Here is a 24,226-nt window from a genome sequence, read left to right on the forward strand (position 1 = left end):
GATGGCCGGATCCCAAAGGATCTCCTCTATGGAGAACTTGTGCAAGGAAAGCGCCCTACAGGTAGACCACAGCTGCGATACAAGGACATCTGCAAGAGGGATCTGAAGGCCTTAGGAATGGACCTCAACCGGTTGGGAAACCTTGGCCTCTGAGCGTCCCACTTGGAGGCAGGCTGTGCAGCATGGCTTCTCCCAGTTTGAAGAGACACTTTGCCAACAGTCTGAGGCAAAGAGGCAAAGAAGGAAGGCCCATAGCCAGGGAGACAGAGCAGGGACAGACTGCACTTGCTCCCAGTGCGGAAGGGATTGTCACTCCCGAATCGGCCTCTTCAGCCACACTAGACGCTGCTCCAGAACCACTTTTCAGAGCGCGATACCAGAGTCACCCGAGACTGAAGGATGCCAATGGGTTTCTTGCCTCCCTCTTCTGTTCCATTCTCCTCCACTCCGGTGGAGAGCTGGCATGCTACCATGCAAGGGTGATAGGAAGCATTTGATGCATCACCTCCAGCACTAGGATGTCTGCTTCAGAGGCTAATGGCAGTAATGTATTCCATGAGACTGCAGTGGAAAAGAGTATAGCATCCCCTTCCCATGTACCATGGTCCCAATCCAATTTTTAAAAGTCTTCTTTTTTGAAATTTCATTTGAAAAATCAGCATATGTAAAATAAAACATAACCAAATAAGATAATATCTGAGTACAGATCTAGGATTATAATCAGATATAACAACATTATCAGCAATGAGGCTCATTTTACAAATTAGCTTATTATAGATCCACAATAAACTATTCTATTTGGAGTCTTTTCGAGGACCCGTCAGCCCAGAAAAGCTTCCTAGAAACGTAACTAATTATGTAATGTAACTAAGGTGGAAATACACATTCTTGAGGGTTTACAAATTCTACTACTTGGCAACCTTCAGTCTCGAAAGACTATGGTATTGCGCTCTGAAAGGTGGTTCTGGCACAGCGTCTAGTGTGGCTGAAAAGGCCGATTCGGGAGTGACAATCCCTTCCACGCCGGGAGCAAGTGCAGTCTGTCCCTGGTCTGTCTCCCTGGCTGTGGGCCTTCCTTCTTTGTCTCTTTGCCTCAGACTGTTGGCCAAGTGTCTCTTCAAACTGGGAAAGGCCATGCTGCACAGCCTGCCTCCAACTTTGTAGGAAAGTTACAAATTCAATAGATTTGAATAAAATGCATCCTGACCAGTTTTGAGGCTTTAGTGATCTCAGTGGATGCCACACTCTTTCATTTAAAGCTGCAGATCAAACCTTTTTGCGGTGCGGCCCCAATCCAGACTGAGATTTCCTGCAGTTGCTGTTTAATTGAAAAGCAAACCAAAGCAAGACAGAAGCAAGCGGTGTGAAACTGTGTGTTAGATACAGCATGCAGTTTGACCCTCCCTCCTTATGATGACACAGGGCTCCTGTTGCTTCAGCTGCAATGGGCTAACATGACAGCCCGTATGGAAATGGGTACTATTTCATTGCCTTCCCTCTGCATGCCTGGCAGGCGTGCCAGGAGAACACATTTGGAAAACATGTAAGCAGATGAGCAACAGGTCCTTGAAAGGTCCTTGAAACAGGTAATTGCAGGTGGAAATAATAATAATAATAATATAGGTATTTCTATACCGCCTTTCTTGGTCGTCAGATTTCTCCTCAGACTTTATTCAAGGCAGTTTACATAGGCAGGCGTTTCTAAATCCCCATAGGGATTTTTATAATTGAAAGAAGGTTCTATCTTTCAAGAACCACAACATTCAGATGTTTCTTTCTGATCTGGTATCACATCCTGGCCTCCATCCTCCCATGCTCAGAGCAGATGGAATAACTCGGCTCAGCTTGTCAGCTGCTTCAAGTTCGCACGGTGCCGGTGGCCTCGAACAGGCGACCTGCGGATGTTATCTTCAGGCAAACGGAGGCTCTAACCTCTAGACCAGACCTCCTGCCTCGGCCTACTCCTACGCACTCGGCCTCCTCTGCTCTAGAAAGCTCAAAGCCGCATGAACACAGCCAGATGGACAAAGTACCATCCAGAGAGATAACTTGATGTTTTCCAGATAATCTCTAACATTCAGGCAAGATTACAACATGAGGTATTCACTCCTACAATGCACCTACAATGCACCTGCCAAGACCTACAATGCAGCTGCCAAGAGTCTTCCAAAGCATACATGGAGTTGTTTTTGGAATGATGATCAGTACCCACCTTTGAACTGCCCTACAGGTTCAGATCCTGGCAATCTAGGTATTAAGAAGGTAGGGCACATGGTTTTTAAATAGATTTCAAATAGGGCCATGGCTAGCCTGTGACTCTCCAGCACCTATGGCAGGGTGCCAAATGTTGCCCCCATTACCTGGTGATGTGGCAGCGTCTCCTCCTCCCACTTCCTGCATTGGAGAAGAAAAAGTGGGATGAAGCAGAGGAGAGTGGTGGGCTGCACAGTGTGAGAGATGCTCTCGTCTGACTCTCCTCCATTCTTCCACTCCATCCCCCTCTTTTCCAGTCTGGGGAATGAGAGGAGATGCAGGAGCAGCAGAGGTGAACAGGCAGATGGAAGGGCATTTCCCCCTTGAAAAGGTGCCTCTTCCATGGGTGGACAATTGGAGAGGACACTGGAAAAGATTTGGAGATTCAGAGGATTAAGGGGGTCATGTGAGAGAGGTGCCCCTAAATTCACAGGGGCTCATAACAACTGTTCACCTACAGGATGGAAACAGTTTTACTTCCCCCTATTAAGCCCCTATCTGTCCTGGTGCCCCTTTGCCCAGTTGGCAGGCATTACCAGGGCATTGACCACACTCACTTTCCAGCATGGTTCTGTTTTCCATCCAAATATGCTGAAGGCAAAGTCTGGGAACAGAACCAACGATATTTTCTCAGAGAGGGCCAAGTAAACATACGACTTCTGTGGAATCAGAGCTTTGGTTCATCTCAGGCAGTAATTTCTCTTCTGGTGGTTGGTCTCCAAGGGCTCCAAGCTTTTCCCAGCTCTGCTACTTGCGATCTGTTGACCAGACATGCCTGGGGTGAAACCTGGACCCTTCCACATGCAAGCTGGATGTCCTCTCTCTGTGCTGCAGCCTCATACTGGAAGTACCTTCCGATCAGTATCTTTGTGCTATGTGACTCCTATGAAACGCTGGTGTCCTGATTGCTTATTAGAGTTAAGTCAGCAGCACACAAATACTTTCTCTTAAATAAAAAGGCAAATGATTCAAAATCAGTCTTTTCACACCACAGTCCCAATCTGTCATACCCCCTCTCCTCATGGCTGTTATTTTTTTTTTTTTGGGGGGGGGGGGGGAACCCGACGATGCCATGCTCAGTGATGTACTTGACATAACATGCGATTGGCTGGGTCAGTCCAACACCTGTCTAGGCCTGAAGTTATGCTCCAAATGCCACCCTCTTACTCAGCAGTGCTTCAGTTGTCCACAACTCCTTCTGCTCCCTGGATTTATTTATCTGAAAAGTATGTAACCTGCCTTTCACAGCTGAAGCAAATGCCCAAGGCGGATTTCAAAGGGAAGAGACAATGGAGTGGAAGAAGTATGGAGGGGGGAGGAAGAGGGTGGTAGGCCAGCCTCTCCTTCAGCCCTTCTCTTCTCCTCACTTTCCTCCCTCCTTTTTCAAAGCCAGGAGCAGGAAAAGGAGGTGCGTCAGATGCGGACACTGCTCTCCCACCAGTCTGCCCTCTGAGTGGTCACTTGGCCATCAAGCACAGACCAAACTGCTCTTGGACTGGCCATGTAGTAGTAGTAGTAGTAGTAGTAGTAGTAGTAGTAGTAGTAGTAAACCTTTATTGGCACAATATGATTAGAAAATAAACGCAGAAGCATAACAACATCAAATCAGAGAATCAAAAATATTCATTCCTCTCCACTTTGCCATCAGTTTCAGGAACCACTCAAGAGTCTTAACGTCCTCCACCATAATCTTATCCTGATCAAACTGCCCACTTATCTTTGTTATAATCAGTTTTTGAGTTCTCATTAATTTTCCCCCTCCTGGGCCTCCATCTCCCCCCAAAAACAATAATTTTGGACTTGTAATTTAGATAAAGGTTATTATTGTTTAAATAAGCAATCAGGACTTATTGTTTAATAAGTCGCATCAAGTCAATACGCGTCTGGGAGAGGATCACCACATCACTGGTGTATAACAGTATAGGTACATGGCGAGACCCCAATTTTGGGCTGTGCCACTCCACACCCTTGAAGAAAGGAGCCAGATCATTCCAGAAAAGATTAAATAGCACAGGGGCTAAAATGCAACCTTGTTTGAAGCCCTTATTAGTAACTATCCACTCCATAATTCTCCCTTTCTAGGTACTCGTACCTGGTTAGATGTATTTGAGTATAATATCTTACAGCCCAGTCCTGAGCTACCTGGGGTGTGGGGCTGCGGCGGTGCTGAAAATGGCTGCCACCGCATCCTGCAGCCACAGGTGGCACCTCAGGAGAAGGGGACTTTCATCCCCTTCCCTCGGGTAAATGCAGTAATGGGGTTACTTGATTCACCGCCAACAAAAAGGACGGTGGTGAATCAACTGCCTCCATGTTGGGCGGTAAGCCCAATGCGGAGGCTTTGGATCCAGTGCAGCATTGATCCACTGGTCCCACCTTCCTCCCTCTCCACCCCTCCCCCAGCACACATCCCCCCACCCTCTTGCTCCCTGGAACACCTCCCCCCACACCCCCCGCTTACCGCTCCACTGCTCGGTGGTTTGCGTGACCACCAAGCAGCCAAGGTTGGGTGCCCGCCCGGCAGGGTACCACCAGGGCTTGCCCAGCATTAGGGCCCGCAAACATGCTTTATGGCAATTTTGTGACAGTGTGTGCCAGAAGTGAGCCAGTGCACCAAGCCCAGGACTGGGCTCTTAACTAGGAGAAGGAGGCACTTGTCCATGTCTAGTTTCAAAAGCTTACCCCAGAAGATGACTCTATCGCCTGAGTCAAAGGCTCTCTTAAGATCAAGAAAAATTAAGTGCAAAAGTATCATGCAATTATTGAGAGTAGATTTGCCCATTTGCTCAGGACCTAAAATAGCCTGCTCATTAACCCAGTCCATCAGTTTATTTGGTAGATGTTTCGCATAAACCTTGTTGAAAATTGACCGAAGGGCCATTGGTCTATAACTCGAAGGCAGACAGCTATCTCCTTTTTTAGAGATCGGCACAACAACTGCATTGGACCAGCTATCTGGGATTACCCATTTTGTCAATGGATGCAAAGAGGGGCACGAGAGCCGATGCCCACTAATCAGGGTTGCATTTTAAGAGATCAGGGGAATGGCACCTGGTCCCGCTGCCTTTCCCGCTTTCACTTGTCCAGTTACACAGGCCAACACACATTCTGATTCTTTAAACGTTACACCAATTCCTGGGTATATTTGGGGTGCTGTTTCCAAAAATGACATCTGTTTTGCCCTATCACATCTAGTTTTGGAGACACGGCACAGCCTCTATAGTGAACAGTTCAAGCAGCTTCCTCATGAGAAAGCTACTTGAACCATTCACCAATGAGGCTATACTATATCTCTAAAACTAGACGTGATAGGGCAAAACGGATGCCATTCTTGGAAAATCTAAACTGAAGTCACTTTATTTATTTATTTATTTGCCACCTTTCGCATGCCAAGGCAAATGCCCAAGGTAGCTAACAAAGCTTATAAACAGGTACAAAGTTTAGTCAAAGGTAAAAACATCAAATAAGGCATTAAAAACCATTTTTTCACTTTGCATAGTGGAACGTAACAAAAACTAACAATTAAAGTCAGTCCAGGGAGGCAGTCAAGTTAAAGTAGTATTATTAGACGCATAGAGGGCAAGGATCCATTCAACAGCCAAATGCCAGACGAAACAGGTATGTTTTGAACCTTCAGCAAAGAGCCATGAGGAAGGCAATAGTTCTCAATTCCCCTGGGAGGGAATTCCATAGTTATGGTGCCACTACAGAGAAGGCTTGTTCCTGAGCTGCCACCCCCTCACTTGGGATAAAGGCTGTGTTGTAGAAGAGCCCCCTCAGAGGGTGGGCGGGAATGTATGGACAGAGGCAGTCTTTCAGGTAGCCTGGACCCAGATCATGGAGGGCCTTAGAGGTTAGAATGAGCACCTTGAATTGGGACCGGAAGCAGACGGGCAGCCAGTGTAGCTGTTGAAGTCATAATGTCTGCCCCCTGTAATCACTCAAGCATTAAATGCAGAACTTCAGAACCAATAGCGTATGCGCCTTCATTTTTCTCCCACCATCTAGAATGGCTGCAAAGGAGGGGCCCCTTGCATGCTGCAAGTGAGGTTCTCTGCAAAACTTAGTAGCCCTCTAGCTATGCCACTGCATGTCAATAGTACAAAGTGTTAGTGCAGAAGCCACAAGAGCAGAAGCTGCTTCAGTTACTGAAGAATTCTTCCCACCCCCAAGTGTCACTTCAATACAGGAAGTGAAATGTAAGAGATGTCTCCATACCCACTTCCCCTCTGTCTAGGCTCTTCACTACAGTTCCCTAAAATCACTTCAGTCATTCATTTAAAGATTCCTTTTCTTTCTTTTAAAGCTTGTGTGCTGCTGCAGGGCAGGTTCCAGAAAGAACGATCAATAATAATTTAAAGAGAAATGAAATTGCCATAATCAAACACAATCATAATGGCGACCAATCAATACCGAAAACCAATAAGATAATAATGAAAATCAAATGAAGTAGGAGAGGTCAGTGGCACAATCTGTTGTCTACTCAGAAGTAAGTTCCACTGAGTTCAATAGAACTCACTCCAAGGTAGGTGTGCCCAAGAGATTCCCACCGTCAGCCCGCACCAAAGGCCTTTCTCGAAGAGCCATGCTTTGGCTAGACGCCATACTATGACTGGCGCTTAGAGGGAGAGCATTCCAAAGGCCTGGCAGCTTGACTAAGAAGGCCCTGCTTCTTGTGGATGCCCATCAAACTTCTAAGAACCTCAGTGCCCAAAGTGGGACCTTAGATGATGACCTGAGTGTACAGGGAGACACCTACAGAAGGAGGCCACCTAAAGATATTTTTTTGCTTGAAAATTTAAAATGCAGCCTGAAGACTTCCACCCCGCCTGCTGTTTTTGGTCTGACTTGACAAGCGGCTTGTTAGTGTGTGTTGTGCCGAGCAAGGGGCCTCCTTTCTCTTCCCAGGGGCGCTGGTTTGCTGGTGCAGGAAGGAAAGGGTCTGCCTATGGACTGGCTGGGAAAATGCAGCTCTTCTCATCCCCAGGAGAGAGCACCTCAGCCTCCCCCAGCCCTGCCTGCGGAAGCCAGCGCGGCTGGGACGCCCGCCCCCTCCCTCCCTCGGGCCCAGCTGCAGGCCTGCCAGTCGAGCTGGAGCGAGCGCGCCCGCGCCTGGCATTTTCCTGCTCAGAACGAACGGCAGGAGCTGCGCCTGCGGGGAGGAGCTGCTGCTCTGGCCCGGAGAGGAGTCCGCGGCGCGGGGACGGGGAGGCTCCTCCTCGGGCTGCGGCGAGCGGCCCGGCCTTCTGCGGGCGTCTCTCGGGCGCGCGGATTCCGCGGCGCCGCAGCAGGGACCGGAGGGCGGCCGCGGGGCGCTCGCTGGGGAGCCGCCTGCGCTCTGCGCGGAGCTCCTCGCGGCTGGAGTCCCCGGAGGCTGGCGAGGCCCGGCGGGCGCAGGCGGCGCTGGAGAGCGGTTCCCCGGCGCGGGGCCGCGTCCGAAGCCCTGCAGGGACTCGCCCGCCTCGCGGCTCCGGGCGGAGGATGGCGGGGCGGGGCGGGGCGGGGCGGGTGCTGAGCGCGCGCCCTTCTCGCCGGCCGGGCTCAGGAGGCAGCATCGCGCCCGCCCCGCCCCGCGGGGCAGGCGGGCCGCCTGCTGAGTCACGCTGAGCAGCCGCTTTCCCGCCCCGCCCCGCCCGCCCGCACGCGATATATTCCGGGCCGCCGCGCCGGCTCGTCGTTCGGGAGCGCTGCGCTGGACCGCCGCTGCAGGTGAGGCTGGCGCGCCGGGCGGCTGGAAGGGGCTGGGCGGTCCGAGCGGCGCGGAGCATCCCTGGGCTGGCGGGCCGCGCCGAGTGCCGGGCAGCGGCGGGCCAGCCGGGCTCGGCCCCGGCCCCGCTCCCAGACGAGCCGCCCGTGGGAGGCGCAGCTGCTCCCGCGTGGAGAGCCGGAGGCGCTCGGCACAGCCGCGGAGCTGCGGACGTGCCCGCGGCCCCGGAGCCCCCCGCAGCACGGTCTGCGTCCTGCTGCCTGCTCCGGGAAGGCCCCTCTCTTCGCCCTGCGATCCTGGGAGGGAGCCGGCCGGGGGTGGGTGGCCGAAGCCCCGTCCTGCGTCCTCCCTCCTCGACTGAGACACCTTCTTGTACTCAAAGCTAACCTTGAACTTGGCTTCGCCTAGTTCTTGTTGACCACGGCATGGATGGTGTCGGGGCTTCCCGTTGCTTGCTCGGGAGTTTTTCCCATGTATTCGGATTCCCCCTCCCAAGCACTGGGTCATCTTAGTTGCTCGGAACTGCTTGGGGGTCTCTGGGTTGGTGGTTTAACTGAATGGGCAGGAGAAATGCAAACTGCACCTCTCGGGTGCCGCCTCCACTTTGGCCCTCTGCTGCATATAGTTTTGGCTTCGGAGGGGCAGGCGTGCTGGCCTGTTGCAGCAAAACAAGGAGTTGTGTAGCTCAACTTCAAGTCGGCTCAAGGTGCTGCACAACTGTCTTAGTTTTGAAGCAGTTGCTATGGTGTCGAAAGTCTCTGTGGGTGCCGTCTTCCTGGAGGACTCTATATTTTCCTCTGGCTGCATACTGCCCAGATTACGGTAAGAGAGTGACATTTATGCAAGCCAGTTATGTCAAGACCAGGGCTGCTTGCCAAGCACAAGGGAAATCTGCCAAAGTTCATTCTTCACTCGCTGAACTTGGCAGAAATGTTCACTCCAGTTGGTCCTGCTCGGATGATCAAGAGCCTCCTAAGAGGAATGAGTTATTTTCAGGAATTCCCATCCTCTGCCACTCCATCTTGGAGCTCTTAAGTTATACTACTTTTTAAAATAGCTCTAATAGCAACTGGCACTTTCTCCTCTGAGGTTTCATGACTCCTTAGGTGGATTCCCACATGGAGATGCCTCACTTGATGACTTGCAAAGAGAATGTATGAACTGCTTTTAGGAGTGGGGTGGAGAAGAGAAATCCCCCAATGGAGATATGGGGGGGGGGGGGAGGATGGAAAGTTGCCTTTTGAATTTGACCTTCCCACTGCTGACTGGCAATGGCTCTCCAGGGTTTGTTTCCAGGGGCCCTCCAGGGACTGTTTCTCTTCCTTCTTGGGAATTGCATGCAAAGCAGTTGCCTCACTCCTACTTATATGTCATAACAAAGCTTGGTTTATGATGGTTTCCCACATGTAAATCATGTGGGGTTGCGTTGCATGGACACATATGTGGGAATTTGCCCTTGTGAACCATGCAGACTTTTCAACAACTGAGGAGCTGACCATTTACCAAATACCAAGAGGCCGGTTCAGGCCCTAGTTTATCCCCCAAGCCCATGCACTAAATGTTGTACACACTGATGCTGCCTGCATGTCATGCCCTTCCCTTTGCGTCCCCTGGTTTCCTTTACAGTATTCCCTAATTGCGTGTGGGGATGGGACGTAGTTAGGAACACTTCAAGTGAAGGGGGCCATGGCCATCACTTAGTGGATGTGACCAGTTTGGGGATAAATATCATCTGAAAGGGCTCGTGGTTGTCTTTGTGAATAGGTAGGGCAGTAGCCTGGTCTTGAAAGAATGCCTTTCTAGCCTTCATACCTGGCACTTCGGCAGTTCTTGTGAATCTACAGCATGTTGCATAGATTGCTGATTTGTAACTTTTGCAACAAACCTGTAAGGTAGACCTTTATTACCCCCTATTGCAAATAGGAAGACGGAGGTTGGATCACTTGCCTAAGTCCACTGGCCATGGCAGAGGCAATATTTGTACTGAACTTTCAGATTCTTGATATAGGCAGCACTCTTCTATTCTGTCGCTCCCCGGATTCTGTTCCCTGCAGATCTGTACTTCAAGTTTAAATTGGCATGTCCCCAGTTTGCTTCCTGTATACTGAAGGTATAGATTTTCCATTGCCCCAGAAGGAGAGATTATAGAGGAGAGCAACTGACTCTAGTGTTCAGAACTCTGTGACAGATCAGGAGAGAGATCTTGGGGTGGCGGCGGACAGGTCGATGAAAGTGTTGACCCAATGTGCGGTGGCAGTGAAGAAGGCCAATTCTATGCTTGGGATCATTAGGAAGGGTATTGAGAACAAAACGGCTAGTATTATAATGCCGTTGTACAAATCTATGGTAAGGCCACACCTGGAGTATTGTGTCCAGTTCTGGTCGCCGCATCTCAAAAAAGACAAAGTGGAAATGGAAAAGGTGCAAAAGAGAGCGACTAAGATGATTACGGGGCTGGGGCACCTTCCTTATGAGGAAAGGCTAAGGCGTTTGGGCCTCTTCAGCCTAGAAAAGAGACGCCTGCAGGGGGACATGATTGAGACATACAAAATTATGCAGGGGATGGACAGAGTGGATAGGGAGATGCTCTTTACACTCTCACATAACACCAGAACCAGGGGACATCCACTAAAATTGAGTGTTGGGCGGGTTAGGACAGACAAAAGAAAATATTTCTTTACTCAGCACGTGGTCGGTCTATGGAACTCCTTGCCACAGGATGTGGTGCTGGCGTCTAGCCTAGACGCCTTTAAAAGGGGATTGGACAAGTTTCTGGAGGAAAAATCCATTACGGGGTACAAGCCATGATGCGTATGTGCAACCTCCTGATTTCAGAAATGGGCTATGTCAGATGCAAGGGAGGGCACCAGGATGTAGGTCTCTTGTTATCTGGTGTGCTCCCTGGGGCATTTGGTGGGCCGCTGTGAGATACAGGAAGCTGGACTAGATGGGCCTATGGCCTGATCCAGTGGGGCTGTTCTTATGTTCTTATGTTAACTCCCTTACCACCAAGTATCTGAAGGAAAAGAACATCTGTGAGTTGCTTTTTCTTCAGGGCTTTCACAAGTGTTACTGTCGTGCTGCTTCTGTTGACTTCTTTTGAGGTCTGTGCAAGAGTCCTCATGCCTTTGTAGCTGCTGTATACTGGAATTCCTATCCCAAATCCCCTTCTGTGAATTCTGATGTAGTCCAGCACTGGTGATTGTGGGCCAAGTACCCGTCTTTATTTGAAGCAGAACTTTACATTCAGAACTGCATCTGACAAAACACGCTAAATGTTTTAGTTTCTTTGTATATTTATTTAAAATGGTTATACATACACTTCTGCTTTAAAACATTTGACTTTTTGGCTCTCCTCTACTGTGTACAGATAGGAGTAGCTAAAGAGCATCTGTTTGAGGGCAAGGGGAGGTGCTATCCAGCATGGGCCAGTGTTCAGCGATAACAAGTGTTTGTTTTTGTCCTTATCATTACAGCCTGACTTGGTCGTGAAACTTGCTGGAGAGAGAGAGAGAGAGACATACCATGTTGCACGCACATCTCAAACAGAATAGCACCAAGCCGCTTCCGGTGGTGATCATAGGTAAGTGGACTCTGAAATGCTCAAGCAGTTGCCTCTTGTCCTTCCATAGAAGGAGACCTTTTACCACCCATCAGATCTGCCCAACCACTTGGCCGACCACATGAACAGCAGGTTAAACCACCACTTGGAAAATCAGGCTCTGCATCCCTCCCCCTTCACCTTGGAGCACCCCTCAGTACTTCGGTAGGGCTGTTCACACGCGGTACTGAACCAAGGCACATAATGTTTGTAGACAGGTACATATTGCAAGATGACTGGCTGTACTTGGGCTCATTTTTACCACGCAACATTTATTGTACCCACATTTGATGGAATGTGTGGGAAAAAGCAGATCCTCCTGGGTACACAGATGCACCCAGAGTAGTTGATCACGTGAATAGCTCTTGCATCACAACTGTGATGTAGGCTGCAAATATTATTCCTAGCCAACAGTGGCAGAGATGGGACTTTAGTCCTGCCAAGCTCAAAATCTGGGTCCTTGCCAGTTGGTGTTCTCTCTCTTCTTCTCCATCCTGTTTATCAGTTTCAAGAGTTCTTCCATCCTTATCTGTGAACATCTGTCTGGTGGCTGTTCACAGATGGCCATAGCAAAATGTAAGGTTGCATAACCTGTATTTTGCAGCCTTATCTAACAACCTACAGGCACTTTGTGCAATGGCTTTTAGCCACCAGCCTCACTGGGAGATTCATCTACTCTATAATTGGCCATTAACCATCAAGACTCGCCTCAGAACTAGACTTATTTAGAGTCTTTCCCAAGTGGTGAGAATTCCAGGGGCAGAACCACAGGGTTTGAAATTCCTAAGGATGGTGAGTGTTGAAGACTTCGTGATTTCCTGGTTAGCTGGGTTTGTTTACAGAAGAGCATTTTGGGAGAAAATGAGACTCCTGAAGCCTGGCATCTGAAGCAGCATGCCAAACTCTGCACCTCCTTATATGGTGATGTGCTGTGCTATGCTGTGCCTTCTCCTATGCTGCAGATGGGTAAAGGAGGATAGAGAGGAAGTGTGGAGGAGAGGAGCGTGGTGGACTAGTTTAAAATGCTGCAGCCCACCACTCACCTCAAGACATCCCTGTCTTCCAATCCAGGGAGTGGGAAAAGGAGGGGGCTCAGTGGAGGTGAGTGAGAAGACGAAGCTGGGTACTCCCCCACTCACCAGTCTTAGTTGGCAACTATCTTAGTTGGCCTCATGGATAGCCCAGTCCTGCTTTTAAAGTAATAGCAGACACTTCCCACTGGGCTGCTTCCAGTCCATCTAACTCCAACTAACAACTCTGTTCTCGCCTGTCCAGTTTGAGAACCACTGCCATAAGGGATGGGGGGGGGGAGGTGTACAAATAGCCAGAGTGCAGCATGGAAAGGAAGTTGTATAAAACTCATGACGCTGATCTCTCCAGACCATGGAAGAAGAGCCATGTACTCATCTCAGATTTGCATCTTTAATTTCCATCCTGCAGTTGCACTCCAGCTTCAGAGGCACAGCTTCGTGTATCTTGATCTGGAGCCTGAGCCTCTGTCTCTGGATAAAGTTTCTCATTATTGATCCACCTGATCTCTCTCTTTCAGGAAATGGCCCCTCAGGGATCTGCTTATCTTACCTACTGTCTGGTAACATCCCCTACGTCAGAAAAAGCTCTGTTCATCCTAATCCCCTTTTGCAAAGAAAACTAGAAGAGACACTTGACATCTCCATCATAGACCAGGTTGGTAGGGTGTAAACTACCTTGCAGAATTTTGGGGTCAAGATAGGTGAGAACAGGGCCCTGCTGTGGTTGGACCTTCAGGGGGGAAAAACGTTGACTCAGGAACTGGGAGTCTCTGCTTTGAAGTGGGATGAGAGTGAAGCTTCCCCACTCAGGTTTAAAGCCAGGCTGTGTTTGTAGTGCCTTCAGTGCAGTTCTTCTCCAAAGCCCCAGAAAACTAGCAAGGAATGGCACAAAGAGCTGGGAGGCCCTGAGGTAGAAAATGGCCAAAAGAAATTTAAGTGCAGGGATTCAGAGCCATTTCATAGGACACCCTCCTCAGTGTGTTTGAGCTGTGCCATCTGTGCAAAAGATCATTGTGCATCTCAGTAGCATACCTAGTGGCACTGGTATCTGGAACAGACTACTCCTACCACCCCACCCTTGGCTGCCTGAAGCCATGGGTAGGCCTGGCTTCCTCCTTTAGATCCAGGCGGGAGACCAGGTCTACCTGGTATTCAAGGGGACAGGGCAGGCTGGCAACTTATAGTATGAACTCAGGGCAAATCTCCCCCATCCAACCCTTTGTAAGCTACAGTTCTAACCCCTCCTCCTGGTAATCTCGCACCATTTCTTAAGGTCAAAATACATATGCACAGCTTGGTGTGCAGGGTTGTTTTGCTTGTGTAAGTAGTGGCTGTGAAACATAGTGAAAACCGCTTTTTCCCACCATAGCTCTGATCACCATTTCTTTCCCCCCGTGCACTATTTTTAACATGGGGGGATTTTTCTTTGAAAGCCAATGGGAGGGTTAATACAACTAAATACAATGTTCAGGGTGCTGTGATTGGGATCAACATTGTGGTGGGACAAAGTTTGAAAGCCTTTCTCCCTGTCACAGTTTTACAGGCACTATTCATAAATAAACTGTAACACCCCCAAATTGGGCTACTTTGCACAATTAGGTGCATATCTAGTTGGAATGCCACCTTTCCATCCTGTCAACTTAATGATCTGGACATCAGGATATGCGTTGCCACTTGTTGAATCCAGCTGTCCATGGAAAACCCAAAGACTTATGATGACTTGATAAGTGTTTAGTGATGTGACAGCAGGTAGACTTTGTTTTCTTTTCCTCTCTAGGATATTGAGTATCTGACTGAAGGTTTGGAAGGGCGATCTTCCAGTCCAGTTGCACTTCTCTTTGATGCTCTGCTCCGCCCAGACACAGATTTTGGTGGGACAGCAGACTCTGTCCTCACTTGGTGTCAGCAGCCCGAAAGAGCAGTTCCTCACCTGGTTCTTGGCAAAACTCTTCCTGGAGGAGCCTGGCATGTAAGTGCTCTTGCTATTATAAAGGCTTGCTAGTCATGTCACTTAATTCTATTACTGGGGTGAGGAAGCTCTCAACCCAGCTCCCCTGCTATTGCCATATCCTCTCTAAGCTTCCCTTGTATTCCTTCAATCGTTAATGGTCCAACCACCAGAGAGGAGGCAACTGCATGTGGATTGCAACTTGGCCGCAGCTGAATACCTTCTCTCAAGATCAATATGGAGAGTGGGCTTTCCTAACCATATTCTCAGTAAAAATAGGGGGGCCTGGCTCTGCATCGTACTTAGAATGGTTTCTCCCTCAAGACTTGGAACAGTTGGGGCTATTTCCTATTGGTCCAGTGTGACTAACCTGGCTCTTTTTGGTCTACGCGTCTTCCTCACATCCAGTCATGTAGTCCCTGATCCTTCAAGAGTTTCTCCAACTTGGAGAGGGCCCCCCAATTAAACTCCAGACCTGGTAAAGGTTAGCCCTCTTGTCTGCCTGTCTAAGCCTTTGTGATCAGCCAAAAGGGGCTTTTGCAAATATTCACGTGGAACGCTTGCAAAAGCATGACTCTGTTTCCGATCAGAGGCTGCAATACTTGTTCATAGCTACTGAAGTGTGTGGGTTCTTTTCTTTAGAACTACATCTTCATGTATATAAATGTATATCATTTTTATCTGATCAACTAATCCTCTGATGACTTGAAGGCTTGTTTAATTGGGTAATGTGGCTTAACCAACATGTTTTCTATCTCCGTGGTTTTGTAGTCCATTGAAGGATCCATGTTCACCTTGAGCCAGGGAGACTGGATGGGGCTTCCTGACCTCCAGTTCAAAGACTGGATGAGTAAGAAGAAAAGGTAAGAATTCTCTGCTATGAAACAAGGATGTTTTCTCAATGTTAATAGCATTTGGTAGGTCTAAGATTCTTCCTTGTCTCTATGCTATTATGCTGTTCCATTGCTCAAAGAGCATGGTTTATGACACCATTTGCACAAGAGGAGACATGCGGAAGTTGCTTCTATATGCTTGACATGTCTCTAAAAAAACATGTCAAGAAAATTCCTAAATGCCTTGTTCGTGGTAGGCACTGTTTGGCCGCTATGGAAATTGAAAGTAGGCGGCTTCTGCATTTGTATCTTTCCTTTTGACTTTGGCTTGAGACTATGACCAACCCAAAGCCCTCTGGTTAAAACAGTTTAATAGTAATAGGATGCTGTGCCTCTAGTCTGGATTGCAACTGTAGATTGACTGGTTTTGTCATTCAAGTCTAGTCAACGAGCCCAAACAGGAACAGAATGAAGGTATAAGTAGAATTGCTGAAATCTTGAATAAGTTTCTCAAAACCCCAGCAACTGGGAGCTTACTTTAATGGGCTAGCTGGGAGTGTTGCAAAATTGGTAGGGTTTTTGGCAGCTTTTTTTTAAAAGGCAGAAAGTGGTTTTATGTGACTATTCCAAAGTCTCATTTTTATTAAACATTTTAAAAGTGTACTAGATGGGTGATATAGTGTCAGCAGATGCAACCACAGTTTTATTTCTAACCAGAACAGTAATCTTTTAATTTCTGGAGTATATCTTAAACACCAAATTGCACTGTTAGTGTTTTTACATAATAATAATAATAATAATAATAATAATAATAATAATAACTTTATTTTTACCCCGCCTTTCTCCCCGAAGGGACTCAAGGCAGCTTACAACATATTAAAAACAATTTAAAAACAAATAAAAACATATTAACACATACTAAAAACAGCAGTCAGAGTAAAAAAAAATAGGTAAAAAGAGCATAGAGCAGCAGCAAGTCATAAAAGAATCAGGCCTGTAAAAAATATTAAAAGATGTTAAAAAGATGTTAAAAGGCCAAGAACTCAGAAGGCCTGTTTAAACAGAAGGGTCTTCAGGCCTTGCCGAAAGGTCTCAAGAGAGGGAGCCATTCTTAAGTCAAGGGGAAGGGAGTTCCATAGCGTTGGTGCCACTACTGAGAAGGCCCTATTTCTTGCAGCTGCCCCACGTACCTCCCTAGGCGGCGGCACTTGTAAAAAGGCCTTCTCTGATGACCTGAGAGGGCGAGCCGGATTGTACGGGAGCAGGCGATCTCTAAGATACCCTGGTCCAGAGCAGTATAGGGTTTAAAGGTCAATACCAGCACCTTGAATTGGGCCCGGAAACGAATGGGCAGCCATTGCAGCCGCTGGAGAAGCAGACTGACAGAGTCGAACCGCCTACCTCCAGTAACCACACGGGCCGCCGCATTCTGCACTAGTTGCAGTTTCCGAACCGTCTTCAAGGGCAGCCCCACATAGAGCGCGTTACAGTAATCTAATCTCGATGTCACCGAGGCATGGATCACCATGGCCAGGTCTGCACAATCCAAGTACGGCCGCAGCTGGCGCACCAGCCGAAGCTGAGCGAAGGCCCCCCTAGCCACAGCCGCCACCTGGGAATCCAGGAGCAGCTGCGAGTCCAGGTGGACCCCCAAGCTGCGGACCTGCTCCTTCAGAGGGAGTGCAGCCCCATTCAGCGCAAGCCGATAGTCCAGCACCTGCATCGAGGATTTCCGAACCAGGAGAGCCTCTGTCTTATCTGGATTTAATTTCAGCTTGTTAGCCCCCATCCAGATCCTCACTGCCTCCAGACAGCGCTCCAGGTCCTCAACCGCCACCCTGGAGTCTGGAGGAAAGGAGAGATAGAGCTGGGTGTCATCAGCATATTGATGGCACCCCACTCCAAGCCCCCGGATGACCTCTCCCAGCGGTTTCATGTAGATGTTAAATAGCGTGGGGGACAGAATTGAGCCCTGTGGCACCCCGCATCTCAAGGGCCAGGGTGTCGAACAGGCATCCCCCAGCACCACCATCTGGGACCGACCCTCCAAGTAGGAGCGGAACCACCGCAAAACAGTGCCTCCAGCTCCCAACTCGGCCAATCGGCCCAGAAGGATACCATGGTCGATGGTATCGAAAGCCGCTGAGAGGTCCAGCAGGACTAACAGGGATGCACTCCCCCTGTCCAGTCACCGGCGTAGGTCATCCACCAAGGCGACCAAGGCGGTCATCCACCAAGGCGACATATAGGCCAATAGGTTCTGAGCTGTCTGTGACAGATCAGGAGAGAGATCTTGGGGTGGTGGTGGACAGGTCGATGAAAGTGTCGAGCCAGTGTGCGGCAGCAGTGAAGAAGGCCAATTCTATGCTTGGGATCATTAGAAGAGGTATTGAGAACAAAACGGCTAATATTAGAATGCCGTTGTACAAATCGATGGTAAGGCCACACCTGGAGTATTGTGTCCAGTTCTGGTTGCCACATCTCAAAAAGGACATAGTGGAAATGGAAAAGGTGCAAAAGAGAGCGACTAAGATGATTGCTGGGCTGGGGCACCTTCCTTATGAGGAAAGGCTAAGGCGTTTGGTCCTCTTCAGCCTAGAAAAGAGGCGCCTGAGGGGGGACATGATTGAGACATACAAAATTATGCATGGGAAGGATAAAGTGGATAGGGAAATGCTCTTTACACTCTCACATAACACCAGAACCAGGGGACATCCACTAAAATTGAGTGTTGGGAGAGTTAGGACAGACAAAAGAATATTTCTTTACTCAGTGTGTGGTCGGTCTGTGGAACTCCTTGCCGCAGGATGTGGTGACAGCATCTGGCCTGGATGCCTTTAAAAGGGGATTGGACAAGTTTCTGGAGGAAAAATCCATTACGGGTTACAAGCCACGATGTGTATGTACAACCTCCTGATTTTAGAAATGGGCTATGTCAGAATGTCAGATGCAAGGGAGGCACCAGGATGAGGTCTCTTGTTATCTGGTGTGCTCCCTGGGGCATTTGGTGGGCCGCTGTGAGATACAGGAAGCTGGACTAGATGGGCCTATGCCTGATCCAGTGGGGCTGCTCTTATGTTATGTTATTTGGATATTTTAAACTCAAATCATGGTGTTTGTGTTAATCAAAACCAACACCTCTATAGCTTTTGGCTTCCATATTGTTGGCAGTTAATGCAGTGGTGCAGCTAGAGAGGTGCAGAGCACTAAGTTTTTCACAGAGCTTCACCGTGCACGCAAGCAGTCCTCTCCTTTCGAATTCGTTCCAGGCAGTGGAAGCAAAATAGAGGCATATGCTTGGAATGGCTCCAAAGGGAAGGGGGAGGGGCTGCTTGCACACTGTGGTAAAGCTCCCTGCAAAACTTAGTGCTTTAAGAACATATGAAAAGCCTGGCTGGTTTAGGCCAAAAGCCCATCTAGCCTGGCCTCCAGTATCTGACAGTGGTCCACCAGATGCCTCAAGGAGCATACAACCTACATCCTGGTGCCCTGCCTCAGGTCTAGCATTCTGAGGTAATTCTTTGCACCCCCTCTAGCTACACCACTGAGCAAATGAATCCCAGGGAAGCTGACTGTGAAGCATTGTCTACCAAAGTATACAATAACCTTAGACTTCCCTTCTAGACAAGCCAAGCAGGTTTTGCCTCTGGCAGCATCTTGACTCACACTGACCTTTACAAATATCCTTGCAGAGGCTTCAGAAATAACAGGGCAACGGCCGGGGACATTGTTCAGTATTACCAATACTACGTGGCCAAGAAAGGATTGAAGAAGAACTTTGTTTCTGGGACTTTTGTGACCTCTGTCAAGAAGCTGAATGTGAGTGCAGACTCCAGCTGTCGGGCTTTGCCAGAGGACCGCTCCGCGTGGAATTTTTCTGAAAGATTGCAGGAGAGCTGCCAGGTTGATGGTGAAAGCCTGTTCCAGGTTGATGGCTTTGTCACGACTGTTGGTGGCACACAGCCTTTCTCTGTGCAGGCAGAGAATGTAGTTTTAGCCACAGGGACATATGACAGTCCTTCCTGGCTTGGGGTGAAAGGGGAACACCTTCCTTTTGTCCATCACTCACTCGCTGCCCTTGAAGAAGCAGTGAAGAACAAAGAAATTGGCCTGATGTCTGACCCCATCCTGATTGTAGGGGCTGGACTAACAGCAGCAGATGCTATCCTCTTTGCCCACCATTGCAACATTCCAGTGATCCATGCCTTTCGCAGGAGGGTCAATGATCCAGCCCTCATCTTCAATCAGCTTCCTAAAATGATGTATCCTGAGTACCACAAAGTACACCAGATGATGAAAGAACAGGCAGTTCCTTGCCCAGGGTCCTACGAGTGTTACGTCAGCCTTCCTGAGCATCACATAGTCTCCTTCTCGGAAGGTGGGAAGTGCATCTTTCGAGATAAAAGCGGCCGCCAAAAAGCGTTCAACATTTCTATGGCTTTTGTTCTCATCGGTTCTAACCCCAACCTGTCCTACCTGCCCAATAATGGCATGGACTTGGCAGTTGACTGTGACCAGCCAGTCAGCTCCAAGAGGAACCCCATTGATGTTGACCCCTTCACCTATGAATCGGTTCATGAGAAGGGGCTTTATGCTCTGGGACCGCTGGCTGGGGACAACTTTGTGCGGTTTGTGCAAGGTGGTGCTTTGGCCATTGCCAGCTCCTTGTTGAAGAAGGCCAACAAAAATCCCCCTTAACACTAGCAAGCCCCCTCTGTTCTCAAAGGCTGACATGTCACCTTCCAGAGAACAAGGGCCCCGAGTAGGTAAAGGCCTTTTTAGATGGAAGTATCTCCACCACAGCAGTTTCTTGGCTGGCTGGGTTCTGCAGTGGCATTTCTAAGAAATGTGAAATCGGCAAATGTGTGGGAGTTTGCCTCTCAGTCTGCAGGGTACCTGACATTTCTCACCACAATATGAATTGGGGAGGCTGCACTGTGCAGGCCCTGGTATCTGAGATGAGCAATTACCTTCCACTTGGGTGGAAGAGTGCAGGGTGGAAGGGAGCAGGGTAACATTATCCTCCTCCCAGTTAACCTCATGAAAGCTGCTTGAGCAACTACTAGTTTTGAATCCTAATGTGCATCTTCAACAGGTACACCTCTGACAGTGGTGTCATGTTTAGTGCAGACTCCCAAAGCGTCCTGTCAAAAATACTGTTCTAGATAGCTGCAAAATGAGCTGCATCACTCTGGGAACAAATGTCTTGGATCCAACTTCCTGCAAAGTTGTTTCTGCTTTGGCAAGGGGGCTGTTGCTTACTCTTCTGGTGCAAATCCCCCATGTCCTCAAAATTGAGGCTACCCTCTAAGCAGCTATTTGGGGGTACAAGAAGCTGTGGTGAAAGGTGGGTGTGGGAGGGGGAGCGCCAATTCTTCCAAGTGCACATGGAGATGATGGGAGGCAATTGCATTTGAGCCAAAGAGTCTAGGGATGGGATTATGCAGAGACATAAACTGTCGCTGGGACCGTATGTATGACAGAATGGGACCACAGAGGCCACACATGGTTTACCTGCTCTCCTTCTCTGCAGGTGTGCAATGTGAGTACCTAACCAAGTAATTGTAGATGCCACAGTAACAATCTCAGGAAATCCTTTGAGGCCCTCTGTGCCAAGACTGCACACTGAGCTTTTTGCAATTCAGTTAAATGTGTTACTGTTTTAATGAATCTTATATGGTTTTTATATTCAGAGATTGTTTGTATATGGGTTATTTTTAAATTAAAAAAAAATCCTGTTCTGCAAGTCTGGATTTATTTTTTCTTCTGCGGGCAAAGCCATTGACCGAAATGTGCCTTATTAAGCAACGTACATAGATGACCAAGGTCACTGTCCAGCCTGGGATGCAGAGTGCACAGAAAGATGCACACAAGAGAGGTGCATCTGTAATTTCTGTTTCGACACACGTCAGCAGTTCAAGTGAGAATCTAGTCGAAAAGGAGCCGTTGGTTTTCCCTGGATCACTTCTAGAGGTACCTGCTTGCAGAGCTGCCCAAACCATGAAGCAACCCAATGTGGCTTGTGTCACTGGCAGAGGGTGAGAGAGTCAGTGTGCCCTTCACCCTGAGTCTCCTGTTACCTCCCTCCAGCCTGCTAGAGATGTGAGCTGCATTGATCCTCCCACTCCCTAAAAGCGAGCAAGAAACGGATCATTGGCTTTGCTACCCCCTCCCCTCGCTCCTTCCTCACACACTTGCAGCATGTGAGGAAGGAACAAGGGAATGAACATGCTCACCACTACATGTAGGGAAAAGACCCCCATGGTCAGCCGTTAGCTGTGTCACTACCCTTGCCCCTTGTTCTGTTTAAACTTAAAGGGACCAAAGAAGGGAAGCAGCCACTTACCTGGTCCTCTCCTTGCCAACCCTTTGAGTAAAATAATGGCCCCTGCGTGTTTGGTGTCTCACCATGACCTGAACGTCCTATTTTACCAAGAAGATCATGCAGGAAAGAGCCAAGTAAGTAGCTGCTGCCCCTGCACTGGGAAAAAAGATGATTTAGTTATTCCTGCATGAACGAGTTTGGGGTAATGTCAAAGTCAGCCACCCCATGTAAGCTTCTTGAGTCTCCTAATACTAGAACAGACCATCTAAAATGGATGTCGGGTATAGTGGTTGAATGTCTCCAACTGATTTGGGCAGTGGGGGTGGAGGACGTATTGGTTTGATCTCTGGAGTGGTTGCTGAGTAAAAATCAGAAATTTGGTTTCAGTGCCACATTTAAAAAAAGGTCCTGGCTTTTTCCTACAAGGCGCAAGCTACAGGGAGTCCTAGAAATGTTCCCACTGTTTTTTTTTCCCTCCCTACCGCTTGTCATCTAGCCTCCTGCTATAGGGTTTGAAAGCTTGCTGGTCATTACCTTTTCATTGGTCCTAATACAGATAGTTCCCTACTTCAGGTTGCAGGGTTTTCTTCTAAACGGTCATTAGGACCAATGTTTATACTATTAACTCCTCAATATTTAACATTCATAAACTGCAGTGGTCCCAGTACAGATCTTCAGAGCCAGGGAAAAACTGCTTTCTCCCCCCCCCCCCCCACTGCATGAACTGCCCACTTTCTCCAACCCATTGCAAACTGTTCAGTCCCCTGAATTTTTGGTACCCATGAAGCTGCCTTCTACAGTGTCCATGATTCTCCAGGGTTTTAGTCACCAGCTTGGAGATAGCAGGGACTTCGCCTGGGCCTTTCTGCATGCAAAGCAGGTTCTCAACCACTGAGCTGCATGTCATCTCGCAGGATAAGATGGGCTCCCTCTCACTGGCCAGCTCAGGCCCTTGTATGAAGGAAGAAGCAAGAGGCTGGCTTGCTCTCTCAGTGGATGGGCTTCCTCCCTGCTCTGCTCCCCAGCAGCTGACCACTTTGCCTAGCTATGCCTTTCAGACCTGGAGAAATGGGGGGGGGGGGTGGTATATGAAAGATGGTGGCCTGCACAGCAGCTGCTGCTTGGTGTGAGATCATTCTCCTGGCTGGTTTCTGTGTGGGTGTTCTATGTGATCCTTTTGCCTGCTCTGCTTATACTTTGACAGCTAGGCTGAGATTCCCAGGGCCGTAAATTTCCATCATAATACCATGTTGGCAGTTCAGCTGCCCTGGTCTAAAAAAAGATCAAGAAGTGAGTAGTAGGGCCTTTCTAAAAATAAATGTTTCTGTCAACCCTTGCATTCCCGCATCTGCAGCCAGGGCAGCGACCATGACCCTGTCCATTACACTAAAGGAGTATGGGAAGGGGGTATTTATGAGGATGACACTGAGTCTGTTTCTGCCATCTGAGCAACTGAAGCTAAGCTTTGCCTTGGTTCATACAGAACATTCTAACCTGAGCAGTCCTCATGTCACTGCTCAATGGACAGTCCAATCTGCAGAAGCAATTCAGTGCAGAAGTCAAGCCTAGTCATACACAAGCCTTCTTATTTCCATACACAGTGTAAAACGTGCACAAAAACACAAACAATCTTAGGCATTTCTACTCAGAAGTAAGTCATATGGAGTTTAGAGGGACTTCATCATCATTGGCATCCTTCAGTCACAGAAGACTGGTATCGCGCTCTGAATGGTGGTTCTGGAACAGAGTGTCCTCTCCAGTGTGTGAAGCCTGGGTAAAGTAGATGTGGAGGATAGACTGTTACCCATGCAGCAAATCCCCCCTCTCCACATCGCTGAAATGGTCCAATGGAAAGGCAGAGGCCAATGCAGTTGGTTCCAGAGGCCTCGCAGGAGTTGCCAGAACGCGACTGTGTTCAGCCATGAACTGCCTCAGGGGCTCCGGATTTTGCCTGGAGGTTGACTCCTGAAGCCTTTTCCATAACTGGATGCAGCCACAAGGCAGTGGAGGTTTGGGATCAGAGTTTTCCTTCTCTCAGATGAGCTGCCTTCCCAGGCTAACAAGTCCCGTCTACCCGGTGGCTGTTTAGTCGCCTCTTACGACAAGTACAGCCAAACTGAGGGCCTATTCTTATCCCCCAGCCCCCAGGGCTGACATCTGGGATGTCAAGGCTTGCGCATGAATTGGATTAAAGTGAGGGAGAGGTGCGCATCGTCAGCCTCACTCTCTCTTCCCAGATTCCATCTTGCTCCAATGGCAGGACAAGAGTCGAGACGGTTGGAGATGGGCTGGGTGCAGTGGTTGACATGATCTTTCATGTCTTGCCGTGCTCTCAGTGTACCACGTCGCTTGCAGAAACCGCCTTCATGACCATTGGTCCTATTCTAGTAGGTCTCATCCGCTCAATCCGCCGGAGTCTGTCTTCACATGCTCGGGATAGACAAGTCCCAATCTCACCAAAGGTCAATGACCCGATGGCTACCCTCAAGGTGGTCTGGCCAGCTTGTTGAAGCTGTTGCCTGGGGTGT

At 48.8% G+C, this 24,226-nt stretch overlaps 1 protein-coding gene across 1 annotated transcript; it reads left to right on the forward strand.

The window, feature by feature from the left end:
- The first annotated feature begins 7,890 nt into the window (after nt 1-7,890).
- Nucleotides 7,891-21,079, forward strand: OSGIN1 (oxidative stress induced growth inhibitor 1). Its single transcript, XM_066637148.1, has 6 exons — nt 7,891-7,962; nt 11,437-11,543; nt 13,111-13,247; nt 14,370-14,561; nt 15,312-15,403; nt 19,066-21,079. The coding sequence occupies exons 2-6, from the start codon at nt 11,486-11,488 to the stop codon at nt 20,069-20,071; spliced, it is 1,485 nt and encodes a 494-aa protein (XP_066493245.1). The 5' UTR covers nt 7,891-7,962; nt 11,437-11,485; the 3' UTR covers nt 20,072-21,079.
- Nucleotides 21,080-24,226: the final 3,147 nt, after the last annotated feature.

This window comes from Tiliqua scincoides, chromosome 9 (assembly GCF_035046505.1).
Source record: "Tiliqua scincoides isolate rTilSci1 chromosome 9, rTilSci1.hap2, whole genome shotgun sequence".
In the NCBI taxonomy this organism is placed as follows: domain Eukaryota; kingdom Metazoa; phylum Chordata; class Lepidosauria; order Squamata; family Scincidae; genus Tiliqua; species Tiliqua scincoides.

Coding starts and splice junctions, on each gene's coding strand:
- OSGIN1 (XM_066637148.1), top strand. CDS start 11,486: ATGTTGCACGCACATCTCAAACAGAATAGCACCAAGCCGCTTCCGGTG. Junction 13,248..14,369: donor ACATCTCCATCATAGACCAG/GTTGGTAGGGTG, acceptor TTTCCTCTCTAG/GATATTGAGTATCTGACTGA. Junction 15,404..19,065: donor TGGATGAGTAAGAAGAAAAG/GTAAGAATTCTC, acceptor ATATCCTTGCAG/AGGCTTCAGAAATAACAGGG.